Source organism: Canis aureus, chromosome 20 (genome assembly GCF_053574225.1).
Source record: "Canis aureus isolate CA01 chromosome 20, VMU_Caureus_v.1.0, whole genome shotgun sequence".
In the NCBI taxonomy this organism is placed as follows: Eukaryota; Metazoa; Chordata; class Mammalia; order Carnivora; family Canidae; genus Canis; species Canis aureus.
This window is the reverse complement of record NC_135630.1, coordinates 53,166,378-53,185,270: the sequence shown is the minus strand read 5'-3', so window position 1 is coordinate 53,185,270 and position 18,893 is coordinate 53,166,378. Positions and strand designations below refer to the sequence as shown.

At 46.8% G+C, this 18,893-nt stretch overlaps 1 protein-coding gene across 4 annotated transcripts in view; it reads left to right on the top strand.

Annotated features, from left to right (window-relative positions):
- Positions 1-18,893, top strand: part of ZEB2 (zinc finger E-box binding homeobox 2) — a 138,004-nt gene that overhangs the window by 3,209 nt on the left and 115,902 nt on the right. For all 4 annotated transcript variants that reach the window (XM_077861613.1, XM_077861612.1, XM_077861614.1 and 1 more), the window contains one exon: positions 240-381. In XM_077861613.1, coding sequence (XP_077717739.1) covers positions 309-381 — 73 coding nt within the window. In that variant the 5' untranslated portion in view covers positions 240-308. The remainder of the gene's footprint in view (positions 1-239; positions 382-18,893) is intronic.

The following is an 18,893-nucleotide window of genomic DNA, read 5'->3' as shown; positions in this document are numbered from 1 at the left end:
GGTGGGGTGGGGTGGGGGTGGGGGTGGGGTGGGGGGGCGGGGGCGGGGAGGGGGCCGCCGAAGTTTCGCTTTGGCGCAGGGGTGGGTGCCGGGCGCCGGGCGCCGGGTGCCGGGTGCCGGGTGCCGGGTGCCGGGGCCGGGGGGGCGCTGGCCGGGCCGGCCTGTCCCCGGGCGGCGGCGGCGGCGGCGGCGGCGGCGCGGCGCGGCGATGCCCACACTGTCGCTGTTTGGTTTGCTAGATCGAGCCTGCGTGCTGCCGGAGCAGGGCGCCGAGTCCATGCGAGCTGCCATCTGATCCGCGCTTATCAATGAAGCAGCCGATCATGGCGGATGGCCCCCGGTGCAAGAGGCGCAAACAAGCCAATCCCAGGAGGAAGAACGGTAAGAAGCGGCCCGGACCAAACTTTTCCGGGCTGCTCGGCGGCGCGGGCCGCGGGGAGGGGGGGCCGGGAAGGGCCGGCGAGGCGGCGGCGGCGGGCGGGCGGGCGGCGGGCGGCGGGGACCCCGAGGGCGAGCCTCTCCCGGGGCCGGAGCGGGAGCGGGAGCCGGAGCCGGAGCCGGAGCCGGAGCGCGCGGAGCGGGGACCCGGGGCGCCCGGGGGGGGGGGGATGGGGCGCCGGCGGGAGCGCCCCGGGAGAGGCTCGCCCGCGGGGTCCCCGCCGCCCTCCGCCGCGCTCCGCCGCCCGGTCCGCGGGTCCCCGGCCGCGCTGCGGGAGCGCCGGGCCCGGGCAGGGCGGGGCGGGGCGGGGGCCGGGGCCGGGGCCGGGGCCGGGGCGCGGGGCGCGGGACCCCGCGGCGGGGGCGGGGGCGGGGGCGCGGGCGGGCGGACGGGCGCGGGCGGGCGGGCGGGGTGGGGGGGCCCGGGCTGCGCCGCCGCCGGCCTCAAAGTTTCTTGCCGGAGTCCGCGGCCGCCAAGTAACGGTCCGCGCGGGCGGCGGGGCCCGGCAGGGCGCGCCCGGGGCCCGGGGCCCGGGGCCGGGGGGCGGGGGCGGGCGCCGCGGGGTCGCGGGGGGCGCGCACACAGACTTTTCTGGGCCGTTTCCGCACGCTCCGGAGGCGCCCGCACCCGGGCTGAGCCGGGGAGGAGGACGCAGGCGGGGCGAGGGGGGCGAGGGGGCGCGCGGGCGCGGGGGGCTGCAGGCGGGGGCGGCCGCGCCGGGGTCCCCCGGCAGGGGGGTGCCAGAGGGATGCGGGCAGGACCGGGAGACGCCGGGCCCCCGCCCCCGCCCCCGCCCCCCCAGGTATCACCCCCCGAACCGAGTCGTGGGAATAAAAGAGGAAAGTGATTGGCAAAGAGCGCGGGAGGCGCCCGGGGAGGGGAGCGGGCCGGGGACCCGAGGGGCGCCGCGGGAGCGGACGGGGGACCCCCCAGCCTCCGAAGGAAACCCAAGCCCCCAAAGCAAACAAGCCGAGGAGCGCCGGCTCGGGCCGGGGAAGGAAACTTGCGGCCGCCCGCGGGCCCGGCCCGGGCTCCCCGGCCTCCGGCCCCCGCGCCCTCCCCGCGCCCTCCCCGCGCCCCGGCCCGCGCGGACCAACTTTCCCGGGAGGCCGCCTGCCCGGCAGCCGCGCGCGGGGCGGGGGGGGGGGGGGGGCGGGCCGGGGAGGCACAAAGACCCGGAGCCCTGATTCGGGACAAATGATGCTGCTCGCGGGGTCTCTGCCTCTCCAGGTTGTGTGTGCGCGAGTGCGCGTGAGTGTGAGTGAGTGTGTGTGAGTGTGTGTGAGTGTGTGTGTGCATCTCCTGCTTGTTGTGCTGGAGGTGTCGAGCCATATGGGGGAGTGATAGAGGAATTTTGGTCAGAAACTGTTCGTTACGTTATCCTGCCTTTTCCCTTTGTGCTGCCTTTGATCTATTTGCTTGGCTTAGTATTACAAAAAAAAAGAAAAAGGAAAAAAAAAAAAAAACAAGTACAATAATATATTCCGAGCTGCTTCCCCAAGATCCAGTTGAGGCTGCCTCTTTTTAAGTCCGTCTCTCCCCCCTCTGTCTCTCTGTCTCTGCCTCTCTCTCTCTCTTAATTTAATTTTTTCTTCATTCTGGTAGCTGGCATTATTTAAGGTGGTCCTTACTCAGGAGACCTCCCCTTCCCCATCTCTGGGTAATTTAGTAGACACTAAAATTACACCTAATGTCCCCCTCTCCTCTCTTGTGTTTCCTCTGTTCCTTTTATTAAATGTTGGTTATTGATTTTCTAAAATCAATGTCTGTTGTGGGGCTTTTTTCCCCCTCTTACAAGTATCTAAAGCGTGGTGCTGATCAACTGGATAACAAAAGCTTTGTGTCAAGGAGGCTCTTTTTTTCTTCTTATGTTAAACAGTCATTTTTTTTTCTTTTTTGAGAGAGAGAGAGAGATTGAGAGAGAGACAGACAGAAAAGAGAAGAAAATGAGATATGAAGCAAGGTTCCCAGAAGTGTTCTTTTGCAGAAGAGACTATTTAGAATGTTTGTTTCTGCTTTCCTGCCTCCTCCCACCCCCTTCGGGATTTTGCCACCGATGACCAGCCTGGCCCGGGCCGTGAGGTCAGGCCAGAGCTCAGGTCTGGGGAAATAGAGGGCTCCCAGCTTCCTGGGAACCCTGAGGGTGGGGTTGGCGGAGAGGGAGGCCTGCTGGGGGCTCGCAGGTGAACCGAGAGCGCCAGGGAGGTGCTCAGCCCTGGACACTGCAACCATTTCCCCTCCGCCCAGCCCCTAACTTGGGAGAAGCCTCAACACTCCGAAATGGAAAGTTGAATTGCACATTTTAAGGCATTTACCTCAGACCTTGCACACTTCACAGCAAGCCTGTCCGCTGCTTACAGCTTCTCTAACTTTGACTATTACCTGTGTCTTTTCCCAAATAATGTGTGAAAAAACATGCTGTGAATTGGTTACTTGTCAACGTTTTTCTTTGGGTTTAATCTGACTGAGCAATGCCCTGGTTTTGAGAAGCAGGTAGAAGAGTTTTCTTCCCCCCTTTTTCATTTTCTTTTCTCATCAAGCACATATCCAATGCCTTTCCCTTTGGGGATTGCCAGGATTTATCTGAACTGAGTGGATTTTTCTTCTTTCCTGGATTCATGGAAAAGATGTCACTTTTGAGCTTGTGTCTTTGCTGATAACACTAAATATGATGATGCTTATCAAAATCATATAGAAATTCCTGGAAAGGAATAATGGCAATACTAATCACAGAAGTAAGAAGCTGGAAGAGAAAAAAAGAGAGAGAGAGAGAGAGACAGAGAGAGAGATGGTCATCCAGGAAACTAGAATGGCACTTTATATAATTTAATGAAGTCAACAACGTATATATAGACGAGGGCGACAAGAAGAAAAAAAACCTGTAAAGCAGTTGTGCCTGCCTGGGTCTGTGTGTGTGTGTGTGTGTTTGAAGGCTGGTCAAGAACGTGGGTTAAAAGACGATGCTGTACACAATTATGAAAAAGCAAAGGAGAAGGAGCAGTTTGAGGGAAATAAATGTGCAGAGAGAGAAGCAAGAATCCAAAATCCAGCCTTCAAGATCCTCAGGCCAGCAAGATGCTTGGCAAAGACAGTGCCAGGGCCAAGTTAATCCAGAGCTGACAGTCTCCTTTCCCCCACATGGAAGGGATGCAATCTCTTCCCAGAAAGTAAGATGTGCAGCAGGAGGAAAGGGGGAGAGGGGTGAGGGGGAAGGAGGCAAAAAGCGAGTTGCCGGCAGACAAGAATGTGTGTCGGTTTCAAGAAAGTTCAGTCAGATGATCCTCAGTCGCCTGACTCACTTTGTAACACTTTCACTGAAGCTGGAGAGGAGGGGGGGAAACCCAGCCCCCCCCCCATTCCCCTGATTATACCCCACTATCTCCGCGCAGCCTTGGAGCCAGGAAGGAGCCCTTGGCGCGGGAGGTGCCCGGCTGTTGCCTGCCACTGGCGGGCCCGGCTGTAACTTGCAAAGTTAGTTGCTTTGGCCCCCGGTTCGGGGCTCGGGCTCCCGGGGATGCTCCCGCTCCCCTCCTGCCTCCCGCGGAGCCTGGGAAGATGGGCCGGCCTCCCCGGCCCACTGCCTTCCAGCATCAGCCTCTGGAAAAATCGCACATAACACACGCAGGTCGTAACAAAAATCAGATCCGGAAACTGCTTGCTTCAGAGAAGGGAATGAAAGTTGTCTTTTAAATGAAAACTGAATTAAGAGTGGAAGGGAAAAGGAAGTGGAAGGCAGAAAGGAAAGTCAAATCTGATTTTTCTACAAACTTTCATCAAGAGGGTTGGGGCTGGCGGGCGGGGCGGGAGGGGGGTTGTGGATGGGGGGAGAGTGGGGAAGATTTTTACAAATGCCTTTGGTCTCCCGACTTGCAGTGGTAGAGAAAAGGGCTAAAGTTGGATGTTTTCAGGGCTTGGGACCCTAGGGGAGGAACAATCAGATGAGCAGAAATGATGATCCTTTTTAAAGATAAGCCCTCTCTCCTTACCACTTCCTTAGAGGGAGTGGAGGCGCTGGTGGTGATGCTTAGAGGCAGCGGAGGACGGAGAGGTTGCTTCCGTTTCAGAGATGCTTAAATGAAAAGGAAAAGGGAGGCATCGAGCCCCTCCTGAGGGCTTGTGGCCCTTGCCCCCCACCCCCCCCACCCCCCTGCGAGGTGCTGTCGGCCGGGGTGGGGGGCAGCCCGCAGTCGGGGCCCCTTGGCACACACTGAGGCAGGGAAGTTTCCTTCGGGGCTGCAGTGGCTCCAGACTTGGTCATCTTTGCAAGTGGGGCGATGTTTTGCAAGTAGCTCCTTCCACAAAGTTGATGAGTTTACAGGGAGCCTGCTTCGCTGGTCCTCCCAACACTCAGAGGCAGTTTGCGTGGCAGGTACCAGTTCTGAGGGCGCTCCAGAGATATCCATCTCCATCCTTCTCTCTCTGCGGAGATCTTCTGCAAGTTTCGTCACGCTGCACACACACAGGACTGGGGGCTATGTATCCAGACTGATATATTGGTTTTATTTCGGTTTGGAAAAACTAAGTCGATGGGGGTAGCAGCAACACGCCTGCCTTCTTCGTAGCAGGGCCACTGGCCTGCTGGCACCCCCCAGTGTGACGCCCCGCCGGGGGGCAAGGGTGGGCTCGGGATTTTCAACTTTACATTGTGTCTCTGTTGCCAAATAAAAATGAATCCGCGTCTTTAAGCATTTATTTCCAAATACGAAGGAAGCCAGGATGAAAGTTCCCTGCTAAAGTGCTATGTCATGTGCGTCCGACGCTTTCCTCTCTGGCTCGCTTAATTTGCTCAAAGTAAAGAAAATTCCAAGAGGTTATCAAAGCCCCTGACCGCTGTATTCAGAATATTTCCTTGGAGAAATGTGAGGTCTACCCTGAAGGTAGGAAAGGACGGTGCTCTTGAGCCAATGCTGGCTCTCTAGCAGCGCCGCATTGATTCCAAGATGTGGGAGATTCTTTGCCTTACGACAGTTTTTGTCATCTGCATTCTTCCAAGGCTTTTAAGGTGCATTTTCTTCTGTGTGAAAGGGAACTCTTTGTCCTTGTACTCTCCAGCACCGTGGCTTCCCAAGGTAGACACTATTTTGTGCCTGTCACAGAGAGAGGGAGTGCAGGTTTGCAATGCTCACAGACAATTGATTGTCTGCCCTAATGTGTTTCATTTACATGTTTATAACGTCAATGGTGCTGGGGTGTCCACTGTACCATTCATTCCCGCATTCCCACAAGGGGGCAATTGTCTGAATGGCCAAGTCAGACACCTTTTTGATTGCTCTTTGGTTGTCTTTTTAGAGCAAAGAGATAAAGGAGGAAAATCTGTGATGCAGAAACACTAGTTGAAAATATACGGAATTAAATGTCACCACAAAAGCAGATGTTAACATAAGCCCAAATATGCTTTTTAGCCAAGATGCGAAGGTTTGAAAAGAATAATTCAGAGCAGAGGGAAGGATGATTTAAAACCAATAAATATAGCCCTCTCACCCCCCCCTCCCTGTGTCTTCCCTTTCTTTAGCAATCAGGAGATGAAATGTGATTTTCCTTTTCATTTTTAAGCCTTGAAACATCTAGGCACCTCCCTGTTATTTGTATGTTTGCTGTGATTTGTGAATTTTGTGTATATTTACATAGCTCTGTTTATACCAACAGCATCAGCTTACCACTTGGAAAATCTATTGAATGACTCTTTGGGCTGTGGGGAGTGTAAACTTTTAAAAAGTAAGATCCAAGTATTTCTTCATCACGCATTTTTTTTTTTTTTTAAAAAAGGAAAGCAGTAATAATCAGCAGACTCTAAGGAAGTCTCTGCCTTCAGAGCTATGTGCCAGAGACTTTTATCCTGGGTGACAGTCCTGTCACAGTGAAAACTCTCAGGAAAAGTGTAACTAGTAGTCACAAAGTAAATAAAGAATTTCGTTTTAAGGTGTTCTGTACTGTTTTTATATACTCTGTGCGGGTGCGTGCGCGCCTGTGTGTGTGTGTGCGTGTGGGGTGTGTGTGTGTGTGTGTGTGTGTGTGTTGTCTCGTGTTTCCTCTGAGAAGAGTGAGAGGAAAAGCCATCCATGTGTGTGCTTTTGGCTTTTCCCTTCATTCAGTTCTCCCCCACATATTATGCATATATGTATCACACATGAATACATCTGCTTAAAAAAAGAAAGATTTCACAGTTCAGATGGTGCCTTGCTGGTTCATTAAGGTAATACAGTTATTAGAAGTTGCTCTAATTTCGCGTGTGGTCCAGAAGGAGAGAGAAAAAAAATGCTAACTCTTGTGTCATCTGGTAGGAGGTAAATAGGGGTGGGGAAACTTTTATGATTTTGTAGTAAATTAGGGAGGGGGGCAGAAAAAAAAAATCGCCAGTCTGTGAAAAGATTTTTGCCTCTCCGGGAAGACACGCACAGTAGCTGCACCGTTAGCTGAACCCCTGACACGGCGGTCTTTTGAATGCCTTAGGTATGATTTCACTTTCGCTCACATCAATGCTGACCTGAATGCCTTTCATATCTGATCCGCTGTGTCTCTCCCAGTAAACATCCCCTGAGGGGAGAACAAAGAAAGGAGCTCTTCTTCTTCTTAATCACAATTCAGCCCTTTCACCGCCGGCAGGCTCCATTTGCATTCTGCTACAGAAAGCCAAGATGAAAAGAAAGAGAGAGAGAGAGAGAGAGAGAGAGAGAGAGAGAGAGAGGGAGGAGAGAGGAGAGAGGAGGAGAGAGGAGAGAGGAGGAGAGAGGGTAGTAGCTGAGTAAAATAACTTAGGTGTTTGTGGCTGTTTGTTGGGCTTTCCCTAGTTACCAGCCTTATATAGTTGATGCTTGACCAGGCCCTGTCCCTCCTGACAGGCATATAGTGTTACAAGATGGCATGTCTGTACTATTCATGGCCACCCGCTCAACACTTGAGGTAGAAAGTGTCAGAGAGGGATCAAATTCTCCCTCAGAAGCCTGTTAGACTCGGGGTCAGGTGTGTGGACTTCCCACTCTTGAGTGCTGCCTACTATTTGGCCTTCCTTATTGTTTACCATCATCAGCCCAGGGAGGTGAGGGCACTTGGGGAGGGGCGGGGGTGGGCGGTGTGTGCGGGGTGCTGCAGCTGGAGGCTGCTCCGGAGGAGAGCAGGGATGAAGTCTCCCCGGGCCCTGCTCTGGTTTCAGGGATGGGTGTCTGGCCCAGAGCAAAAAAGGGAGAGGTGCTTACACCCAGCCTGAACACACGCTGATAAATCTTCAGGAAAACTGGAAAAGACTTTCCCATTTTTTCCCCTGACTTTTTATGATAATTCATATTTTCAAATGAAAGGGGAAAAAAGCCAAGAAAGAAACTCTCAAATGAGCCAAAAAGGAAAAAAAAAAAAAAAAAAAAAAAGAGAGAAGAAGAAGGAAAAAAAAAAAGAAAAGAAAATTCTCTGAAAAGAATTTTAGGGGGAAAAGTTGTTCTATTTTAAAAAGCTTTGAGGGCTGTAAAGTGCCACGTTTTTCACACCTTCTCCATACTTTTTTTTCAGATTTTTTTAGTATGTTTAACATTTGTGAGATGACAGCCTTTTTGTATCTCAAACTGGAGGCTTCAAGATTTGTAGGGAGGGGTTGGTGGTATTCACGATCTCCTCGGAGGGAAAGTTTATGCCTCCAGGGCTCCTTCTTCCTGGGAGCTGCCTAAACCCTCGCAGGCCGACCTGTCAGGTCTGACTGTGTTATTTGCCCCCATTTGCAACGTGCAGAAGTGACACGCAGTTCATGGCATCGGAGTGAGACCACAGCAAGAGCAGAAGCCTCTCGTGACAACTTTTCAGCTGCATTATCTTGCTCCTAAACTGTCTTGTCCCTTTTTTTTTTTCTCTCTTTTTCTCCCTTCCTCGAAACCGCCCTTACTTAGACCCCAGCTCTCGAGGAGGCTGAGCTGCAGGCCCGCGCGCAACTTGAGAGGTGCACCGGCCTCCCGCGGCCCCGGAGTCGTAGGGGACCCCGGGGCTTGTCCGATGGCCCTTGTGCGGATTTCACGTGTGAGAGCAGAACTAGCGGAGACGTTAGAAGTGGCACACGGGCATGTGACACAGATTCCTGATTTTTTCTCTCTCTCTCTCTCTCTCTCTCTCTCTTTCCCCCCCCTCCTCCTTTTCCCAGAAGATTTGCAGAATTTACAAAAAGAGATTATCCCTACACCTTCCACCCCTCCTATCCACCCCCATGACCCAAGCAATGAAGGATTTAGGCAGATTTACTTCAGTAAACACCTTTGGACACTTGGGGGGAAAGTGGGAGTCTGTTTGCAAAAGGAGGCTTTTGTTAAGTGAGGTACCGGGATAATGCTTTACCAGGCAGCTGTGATATTAACCTACCCAGCAATGCGGGAACACTCTTTAACTCTTTGAGTGCCTGGCCCTTTGCACTCAGCAGATAAAATCCCGGCTCTCCAAAGACACTCAGGATTCTGGTTCCAGCAGTTTATTATTCAGACAAGTCGTGTAGACATGAAAACTGTTCAAGCTTTTAAAACAATGTGGTTTAATTAGATGAGGTGGACTTACATTGCTCATAAGCCCTCCAAATGGTGGTTTATAATTGGCAAGGAGGAAAAAAAAAAGGGAATCAAGGCAGCACATTAAAAATTCCAGGAAATATCTTTAGAAAAGCTATTTTCATTTCCAGCTTTTAAAATATTAGACGATGGTAGCTAGAGAGAATAAAGCAGCTGGGGCCTCTCTCCTTACTATAAAAGACACCAGAAGTTTGTGATGAAGAAAGGGGGGGCTTCGGCTCAAAAAAGCTGTGAGAGGCCAGTTGGGACAGTGACATTATCACAGCCCTCGCATCTTTTCAAGGGGGAAGTGTTGCCTATCTTTCTCGGAGCTTGGAAGGTCATGTGAACCTCAGAGTCAGGGCCTCAGGCCGACTGTTACCAACTTGAGACTTGCCAAAGCCAGCAGAGAGGCATTTATAAGAGGAAGGAGTTAATGGTTATTTTTTGCCGGGCACAAGAATAACTTTACAGGTGTTGCATTTGGGCTTAAATAAGATTGCCTTATTTAGTTTCGAAAAAGAGTGTAGGTGTCAACGTTCAAGCAGCCACAAATGTGTGAGAAAGTAAAGGGTATGAGACATGACAGGATTAAAGGTGTTTGCTATGTTGTTACACCGTGTGTCAGGCTGCAAGCTCCCTTTGTCACAGCCTCCTGGTGATTTGACAGCGCAGATCTACTTCCCTTCTAGGTGAGACAGCATTTTTTAACTGGAGTTATAAATATGGTACACCCTTCCAGTTGCACCCTGCCTCCCAGATCCATGAATCCCATTTGAAAGCATCTTGCCCTGAGACACAATGAACAAATGCTGGATACAGGGGGCTGTGTGCTCGGGGGCCCGGGCATCGCCAGCATCACAGTAGCTGGCATTGACTGTTGTTTGGCAAGAAGGTCCTCTGCCAAATCATCCAATAATTAAGTTTTATGTTATTTGTATGAACGACCAAGCATGCAGTATTCCTTTTCAAATCAAAGGGAGGCTTAAAATTACTTTTTGAACACTTTCAGACCATGGTCAGGTCACAGTTTGGGGGCTGAATTAAAATGATCTCATTCATGATCTAATTGAGGTTGGCAAAACCTTAACAGTAGCAGGAGTACATAAATATAAATCAAAGACCAAAATTTAGCAAATCATATCATTTGCTAGAAATCTGCTCATGAATTATTCTCCGATTGCCAACCCAGAAGTTAAACTTTGTCTCCCCTCAGCAACAGTAACTGTGCATATTTTTTCAGGCTCCTGACAGGAAAGTTAGAGGAGCTGAGGGGAGAAGGAGGATGATCAGTCTCTTTCATCAGATATTCTGTGTGTGTGACCCGGGAACGTAGGAAAGCTCATGAAGCCAAGTGCGTTACAGTGGGTGCTGCAGTCTTGGTTAGAAATTAGTAGTGGGCTTCCGAAAACCAGACTTTGGAAGAGCAAGCAGTGGGCACACGTTAAGGGATGTGAGGGGAGCAAACATTTCGTGGAGGATCTGATTGAACTTTGCTTTCATTTTTCAATCGAGGAATGTAATCGTCATCATGATTTGATTTTTTTTTTAATTTTTTTAAATTTTTTTTTTTTTTTTTTTTTACAAACCTAGTTCTATTAGCTGAGTGGAGGGGATGAGATTTGAAGTAACTGTTAGAATTAAAAGACAGTACTGAAATGTTGGTGTACATATTTAAGTTACCTTTTCCTTTTTTTAAAAAAAAAAAAAACACCTTACTCTAAAATTAAGACTCTGGATAACTTTTCCTATAATCCATGGGATTAAACGTCACGTTCTATTGCATCTAATCTGCTGGTAGTTATTCTTCATTTTCCTGGGTTGCCGTGTGTTTTTCCAACTTAAACCCACACATACTCTGCTTTAAACTGGAGGAGACCTGATTCTGAACTCGAGTGTTCTGAAGTCAAAATTTTAAATCCCACTTCAGGGAAGGTATTCCTTCAGGCGAATGACAAACGTGCAACTGGTCAGTTTAGCTAACTCCATCGTAAGAGCAAATATAGGAAGCTGTGTTTTTAAGTCACAGCACTAAGGTGGAGGCATTTTTAAATCATCTCAGGTGACCGAGGTACAGGAGTGCATCCTTCTGGGAACAGATCATTGTCATTAATGATTTCCCGTGACAAAAAAAAGTCAAAACATATTCTACATTTAAAAAAATGGAATGGATTCCTCTTCAATAGTTAGGTTGTTAATATGACAGCTGTAGTGATTTTTGTTCCTCATTTTAGTCTGTGTCTCTTTTTATGATCAACAGTAGGAAATAAAGGTATTCCTGACAAGGTGCTAGGCAACCCCTCCTAAAAATAAGCAGTCAACAACAGATCAACGGAGGAAGCAAGATATCCTGCTATTTAAGATAGCATGAGATTTCTTTTTTTTTTTTCCCTCTGTCCTAAACAGATGAGTAAATTTCAGGGAATTCAGTGCCCAAGTGATCTGTAATGTAACCTATAGACCTCACTGTTTCTTAGCTTAAATTGTATTTATATTGTCTTGTATATCCGAGTAACTGTAATCAAAGAAACTTTGCAATTTGCCTATTCTTGGAAGTACCTAAGTTTCTATTTTAGACACAAAGCACATCAATGGAAGTGTTTCACATCATGAGATTTCTCAGTTTTAAGAGGTGAGGTTGATATATAAAGAACTCAGTAAGCTGTGTTTTCATAATAAATAGACCCATTAAAAGGGAAAAATCTCTAAGCAAAATGGTTGTCCTCTGAAGATTTCCCATCACCTTTGCTCCGCTAATGGGAATTTGAAAACTAAATACAGCCCATATGCACACATTCCACATGCACACAGTTACAAATACACCCTGGAACCCCAACTCTGAGACTTTTCCTCTTGGACTTTCACTGCGATCCTACAGCTTGTGAATGAAATATATTCAAATGAAAAGAGTAGAGGCAAAGAATGAACATAGACCCCTGTTTAGTAGGATTCATTGTCGGGGGGGGCGGGAAGAAAAGCGTTCCCTGTGCCACAAGACTCTTACAAAACTTACTTGCACCTATTAGTCTCAACTTTACGTGTATTATTTAGGATAAATCATAAGCTTTGTGCTTTTAAACTGCCCCCCCCACCCACCCACCCACACCGCCACCCATATTCCTTCAATATTACCAACCTCAACGCGGATTATGCTAACTTGATTGCAAATTGTTATGGTTTTTAAAAACAGCATTCGGGACTCCTGGATAAGGATGGCATTTGAAAGTGGTGTTTATAATATTTAAAGGAGGAAAAAAAAAAGGCAGGGGATTAAACCATACTGAACACTTAGAAATGTGTGGAGTTTTTGTACTTGTGCAGATAAAGTGTGAGGTAGCCTTACCCTGTGAAACCAAGACCACAAATGATATGTGTCAGTAGGTTCTTTGATAGGGCTTCTGGCCACAGTGTTTTTGTGCTGTCAAACTGCTATGTTGAACAAACACCTCCTCTGGGACAAAGTGATAAATGCAGAGACAGGCTGGCTTCAACCAGTCTCAGCAACCTCCTCAACCACACCCCCCCACTCCCAGACCCACCTCTCCCTCCCACAATCCAGCCACCTCCCCACTTTTGCTTTGCCCCTTTACCTGAAGTCGAGGTTCCTAGGGAGATGCGCAGGGCTTTTCAAGGGGTCAGTGGTGAGTAATTATTGATACTTCCCAAATCTTATGAATCAGTACTATGAAACTACAGGCAAAGTCTTTTTCTGGCAGGCTTTATCTAGTCTTTTTTAAGTGGAACTGGACTGAGCTTCTAAACTTTTGCCAACTTGAACTTTTTCCACCTTTGCTTAATCATTTGAAAAACCACTTGCTTTCCTCTTGTCTTTCCCCCAGTCACTGGAGCTTTATTTTCTAAGGTTCACGCAATTATGTTGTGCAACACAAAACAAAATTTTGCCTTAAAAAATCCAAACACCATTACCTCCTACTTTTCACTTTCCAGCGTCGTCCTTTTAGGGCTAACACTTCAAATGTATAGCCAACTGGGTGTTTTTTTTTTTTTTTTTTTTTTTTCTTTTTTTCCCCTTCTCCCTCCTGGAGCCATTATTCTCTGACTAAAACCTGTTTACTGGTGCCTTTGTGTGTGCCTTTTTTTTCTTTTCCTGACATTAAATGAATTTCCATCTTCTACTTCTGCAATCTCTAAGAAATAGATAAACCATTATATTTTTTTCCCGGCTCGTATTTTAAAGCGGTGATCCTGACAGCAGGACGATTATTGCACTTTATGTTTTAGTGGATGTTTGCTGTTGCTAGTTACAGCAACACTTATCATAAGACAGCAAGAAAAGAGTAGTCCCTGGTAATTAAAGTAATGAAATATTCATTTACTCTACCTTTTCTGTAGTCTCACAAATTAGGCTGCTACATTTAATGCCTGCACTGCCTCTGTTTTTATTATAATGGCAGCTTTCGCATCTGCAATTAGGACTAATTCTGACAGTTACAATTTCTGAGGGATGGTAAACAGTGAACGAGATGTGCAGCAGAGGTATTACACGTGAAAAGCCCTTGTCTCTTTAACCTTGTTGTTTTTTTTCTCTCAGAGGTTACCTTTTCCCGATGGTGCAAAATCGACTTGACATAACTGTTCATCAGTTTCAGGGTTTTCCCTGGAGGTATTTGCATCAAATCAGCCCAGTCAAGCTTCAAGTTGAAATTGGCAGGCCAGAAACTGACAGGGTAGGGACTGGAAAAGAGAGACAGCTAAAGAACACGCAGCAAACTGACAGTAGCAGAGTGAAAGACTGAGGTTGGGGGGGGGGGAGCGAGAGCTTTTCAACTTTCGTGTAAGGGAAATCTCAACTCCTGGACGGATCTCAGTAGCAGAGGATCCTGGAGGAACTCGGAAGGTCCAGGGATTCAGGACACCTTCAGCTCAGGCTTTACCCCCAGGGCTCCCCAGCCCTGCTGTGGGGTGGGGGGGGGCTCACTCTCATTTCCTCTGATTGGATGCCTGGAGTGAGCACACTTAATTAAACAGGAGCAAAGTTCTGAGGCACCTCCTCAGCACTTATTAAAGCTTGAAAGCCAAATCTCATGATCAGTGTTATAGGAGGAAAATAAGGCGGTTTGGGTTTTTTTTTTTTTTTTTTCCTTTCCCTAATTGTTAACTTGTAGGGAAAGTTCCTTCTCTCTACCAGGTTGGTTTTCTCGGGTTTCTGCTTGGGAGCAGATTAGATGTTCCCGGAGACCAGGGCTCGGGAGACTTGTCAATTCAAAAGTTAGTGCGTGTTGGTCAACACAAACAGCCACGTAGCAAGAAAAAAACATATTTAAAGGGACACTCCCTGGAATAACATGGGGTTGCAAGTTGCCTTTGTCGAATAACGCCCTCCTAGCCGGAGAACCCAAGAACATGTATGCAGTTGTTTAAAGGGCAGAAAAACGTGGGAAAAATCTTAAAATAGCTGTGACATTAAAGTTTTATTTCAGTATCGGGATTGTCCCTTTAAGGAAAAACCTATGATTGCAAAACTTTTATAATTGCTCTAACAAAGAACACAAATATGAAAAGTGCTCTCCTTGCCCGAGTATGGGGTTTTTTTTTTTCCTCCTCCTTTATGTTTATTTTTTGAAGCCAATGTTTTTTGTCATCCTTTCTCATCTCTAATAACTTTGCGGGAGGGTGGGTGTCGGTGTCTTTACCAGATGATTTAAAATCCTCGCCACTTTCCAACTAGACTTGGGGGTCGAATAAGCCCTTGCTTTCAAACCGTCTTCAGGCTCTGTGTATGACAGGCATTGGCTGATCTGCTGATGCCCATTCGACAGGCACTGTTGAACTAAAGTGGTGTGACGGCACAGTTTTGTTAAGCTGTGAACAAAGGGCTGAAGATGCCTTCCTGGCATCGTCCGTGTGCATATTGGCCTTGTCACAGTTTTGCTTGATTTAATGCTCTGTTTATTCCTAGATATTAAAACTTAAATTCCAAACAATATGTTCTCAAATACTACATACCAACTTTATTTTAAAAGCTTTAACTTCGAAGATCCTAGGGGTTCATTTGCTTTTCCAGTCTGCACATAGCCAACGTTAAAACACAGCTTTGGAAATAAACAGATTGCCAGTAGCCTTTTAACTGTTATCCATTTTAAAAGGGGATTCCAGTCTGAAAAAAAAAAGTCTTATTAGGGTAAAAGATTTATTTTTCTTTGATCACTGGTTGGGAGTCATTATTTATTTCAACAGTGGATTCTCGCGTAAATTCCTTAGGAGAAGTTACCTTGTGTGTACACAGTCTGGGCAGACGTTTAAAAAGATCCCTTATTAAAAAGATACTTGGTTATAAGAGTGACCATTTGCAAATACCTGGAAGGGTAGGCACGTTACTGCTACCAGCAAGGGGGAAAGAAGAAAGAAAAGAAAAAAAAAAGAAAAGAAAAGAAAAGAAAAGAAAAGAAAAGAAAAGAAAAGAAAAGAAAAGAAAAACAACAACAACACAGAACAGAGGGGGTTTGTGTTCAAATGAGTCCTGTTTAACAGACAGCAGGAGAACTAGGATTGAGATTTTAAAAAGACAAGAATTGTTATAAAAATCCCTGTTCCACAGACAACAGCTAGGTCTTCAAAAGAAAAGTTCAGTTTAGGACTAAATTTAGATTCCAGTGTCCCGTTGAATGTGTCCTGAGGTTTATCGATGCCGGGGGTGGGGTGGGGTTTTGTTCCCCCTCTGCCTCTTTTTCCTCCCTTCAGGTTTGCTTCAAGAGTTTGCTAAGAGATTAGTTAGCAAGTTTATATTGAGGAGGTAGCCATGGGAAGCAGCTCTCTGCTCGAAGGAACGCGCAGTGGGTCAGAGTGTGAAAACACGGGGAGCTAATACTAAGGCCCCGGATCAGGTACTTTATTTTCTCTTAGAGACAGACTGCTCGCAGAAAGGTTTGTGGGATGACATCCCATCCCAGCAGGAGCACAGATGCTGCCACTTTTAGAAACTTCCAAATAAGCAGTATTGCTGGAACTACTTTATGAAAAAAAAATTTTTTTTGTTTTAATCTATTGCCAGATCACTCCCTTTTCATTATGTAAAGAGGCTATAATTTGGGAGAGTCAAGGTTATTTTTACCTCCATTCATAAAACAACATGCTTCACCAGAGCTGTTCTGGAGAAGGTGAGGAAGGTGGCAGAGGAGAGAAAAATATTCCGCGATATGAGAAGTATTGCTGCTAATAACCAGGGAGACTGCACTAGAAAATCGGAAATGGAATCTCTGCAGTAAAACACATACCCACGTTCACCTGCCCTAAGCGCACTTTCTTAGCACTGACAGTTTTACTAACTGGAATGAATTGCCTTTTTTTTTTCTCTCTCTCTCTTTCTCTCCCCGGTAGTAGTTTGATCCAATACTCATTTCTACGAAATAGTCCTCACAGCCAGGGAAGGTGACGCAGGTAGGGGTGAGGAGGCAGGAATAAGCCTTTATTGCTAGTTTTCGTGTAATATCATCCATGAAAAAGACATCCCACCAGGAGCATGGCTTGCAGCGTGGGCCAGTCTCTTGGTTTCGTGGGAGATGGTTGCGTCCGGTCCCATTGTTGTGAACGAGATTTGGACATGCAAGTCTCCAATCTGGCAAAAAGCATAGGCCTTTTAATATATTAATGGGGCAGATTCTTACTTAATATATGAAGTAAACTTTGGCATTGGCTTGGTGTTTTCTATTAATACTTTGTGAGCAACTATTTATAAAAGAGACAGACAAATACGAGATGATCCAAAGAGTCCTCCTGCCCCAACCCCTCGCCGGACATGATCTGCCTTGTTGTGCCAACTCATAACATTCTATCTGTAAAGGGCTCTAAGTAAACCCATAATCTCTGCTATGTTTTAGAACAAATGTATGGCTGGGACCAACATGACTTCTCACCTTTTAATGAACTGTCCCGGTTTAGGATCTTGTAAGGAATGGAGTGTAAAAAGAAGCAAAGTAGAAGATGAAGGGATCTCGTAAATAGTTTCCTTTGAACGTCCACAATTGCTTACTTGGCCTTTTCCCCCCTTTTTTTTGCAGGCCAGCAGAAATGGCCTAGCCCAGGGCTCATCCAAGTGAGCACATTTCAGAACAATTCATTGGATAATTTGAGGGAGACACCAGCCCTGTGATACCAATGAAGTGCATGAACTGAGAACTTTCCTGAGATGGGGAGTGGATGTGATGTTAGGATAGGGCATTCCTGAAGGGATTTCTGATTCATGTGAGAATAGTAAGCATAGATCTTCTGGCCATCAGTCAGCATCAGGTTTCAAATAAACAGATATTGATGGCTGTCTTGATCTCCCCCCCACCGCGCCCCCCAGTTCCCTTCCTAGCTGGGTGAAGAGCAAGCTCTGCTTCAAGTAAATAGGATCTTTGAATGTATCTGCAATGAGGTAGGGCTTTCACCATCAGTATCTGCAAGCCAGGAGCGTGAATGTGATCTTATTGTATCGCCGTGTAGAGATGAGATAGTCTAGAGCTACAGCACACCAGTGCATTGTGCTGGGGTGTGGGGAACAATCTTTCCATTGCCAAAGCAGCAACTCTTTTATTTTTCATCATTGTTTCCTTACCTCACTTGGTATGCTTCTCGTGATACAGATCTGAGTGAGTTGTGCAAGCTTCAGACTTGCCAGCCCCCAGCTCCCAGGCCTAGTACGGAGTAATTCATAAACTTACCATATTAGACTATCAGATTGAAACCAAGGGTTTCTACTAGTGGTGGAATTGGAAAGCCCATTGTTTTGATTATCATTTCATCAGCCCCAACTGATACTAGTATGCTCAAGGAAAACATACTTCAGTTACAGTTGATTTTCAGATTCCAAAATGGTGCTGCAAAGCCTGTGCATCTCTAATTATATTTTATGCTAGGCTGTGCAATACCAAAATATACGCCGCGGCAATCAGTGAGTGAACAGTATCAATCAATTTGTAAACAGATGAAGTCACTCATTCCCAAACTGGTTTTCCAAAAACAATTACTAAATTACAATAGAAAAAAATTGTACAGTTACTGTATTTGTGTGCTGTGTTACAATCAACATACCAGGGAAACAAAACAATTTAATGCAGAAAAATCATCATTCATCTACATTATAATTGCTTCTTTTTCACATCTACAGGGCGGTTAATTAAAATTGTGATTAAATGCGGTCGCGCTGCCTAAGATGTCTTGCCCAAAACAGGTGGTACAGAATTTAAAAGTAAAAAAAATGTAATTAGCATTGGAAATTGAGAAATTGCCTGTAAGAATCAGTGTTAATTTCAGTCAGTGATGAGGTAATTTATAAATGAATGCAGTGGAGGCTGTGCAAATGCACAATTGCCTTCCTTGCCATTCTTAGCATTCTCAGCATGCAGGTGAAAATGTTTTCAAAATATTGAGGTAATTTGAAAACCAATCCATGCATTCTGTATCTTTTTTCTCCCGTTTGTACCAAATGCTGAACAAATGCTGCCATGGATGGCACGATCCATCAGTTTTTTACTTCCTAAAAGCAATGCTGCACATATTTTAGACCTAGATTAGGAAACGTAACAATACAAATTGCAAGCCTAAAATTCTTGCAGGGGTCAAAATTGCGCTCCCGAAGCTCTGACTGATGTGGGTTTGGTTTTCTGCACGACGCTCCCATCAACAAAAGAGGACCCGGAAGGAAATTTCCCCCCGGAACAGGTAGCACGGGCCTAAAAAGGACTATTAACTACTCTAAGAAAACTTGAGGTTTTATTTTTAGAGTTTAAGGCAGAACTGGAGAGTTGTAGTAGGCCAGTGTTTTCCTCAGAATTGTTAACTGTATCTTGATTACTCCACCCAAAAGCCTCCAAAACTGGTGAATAAAGTTATTACTAGGAAACAGTTTTCCAGAGCAGGAAACAAGAAGGGAATTTCTGCTCATTAATAACGTCTCTTCTTTTAATAAACAGGGATGCAACTTTCTAATAAAGCATTAT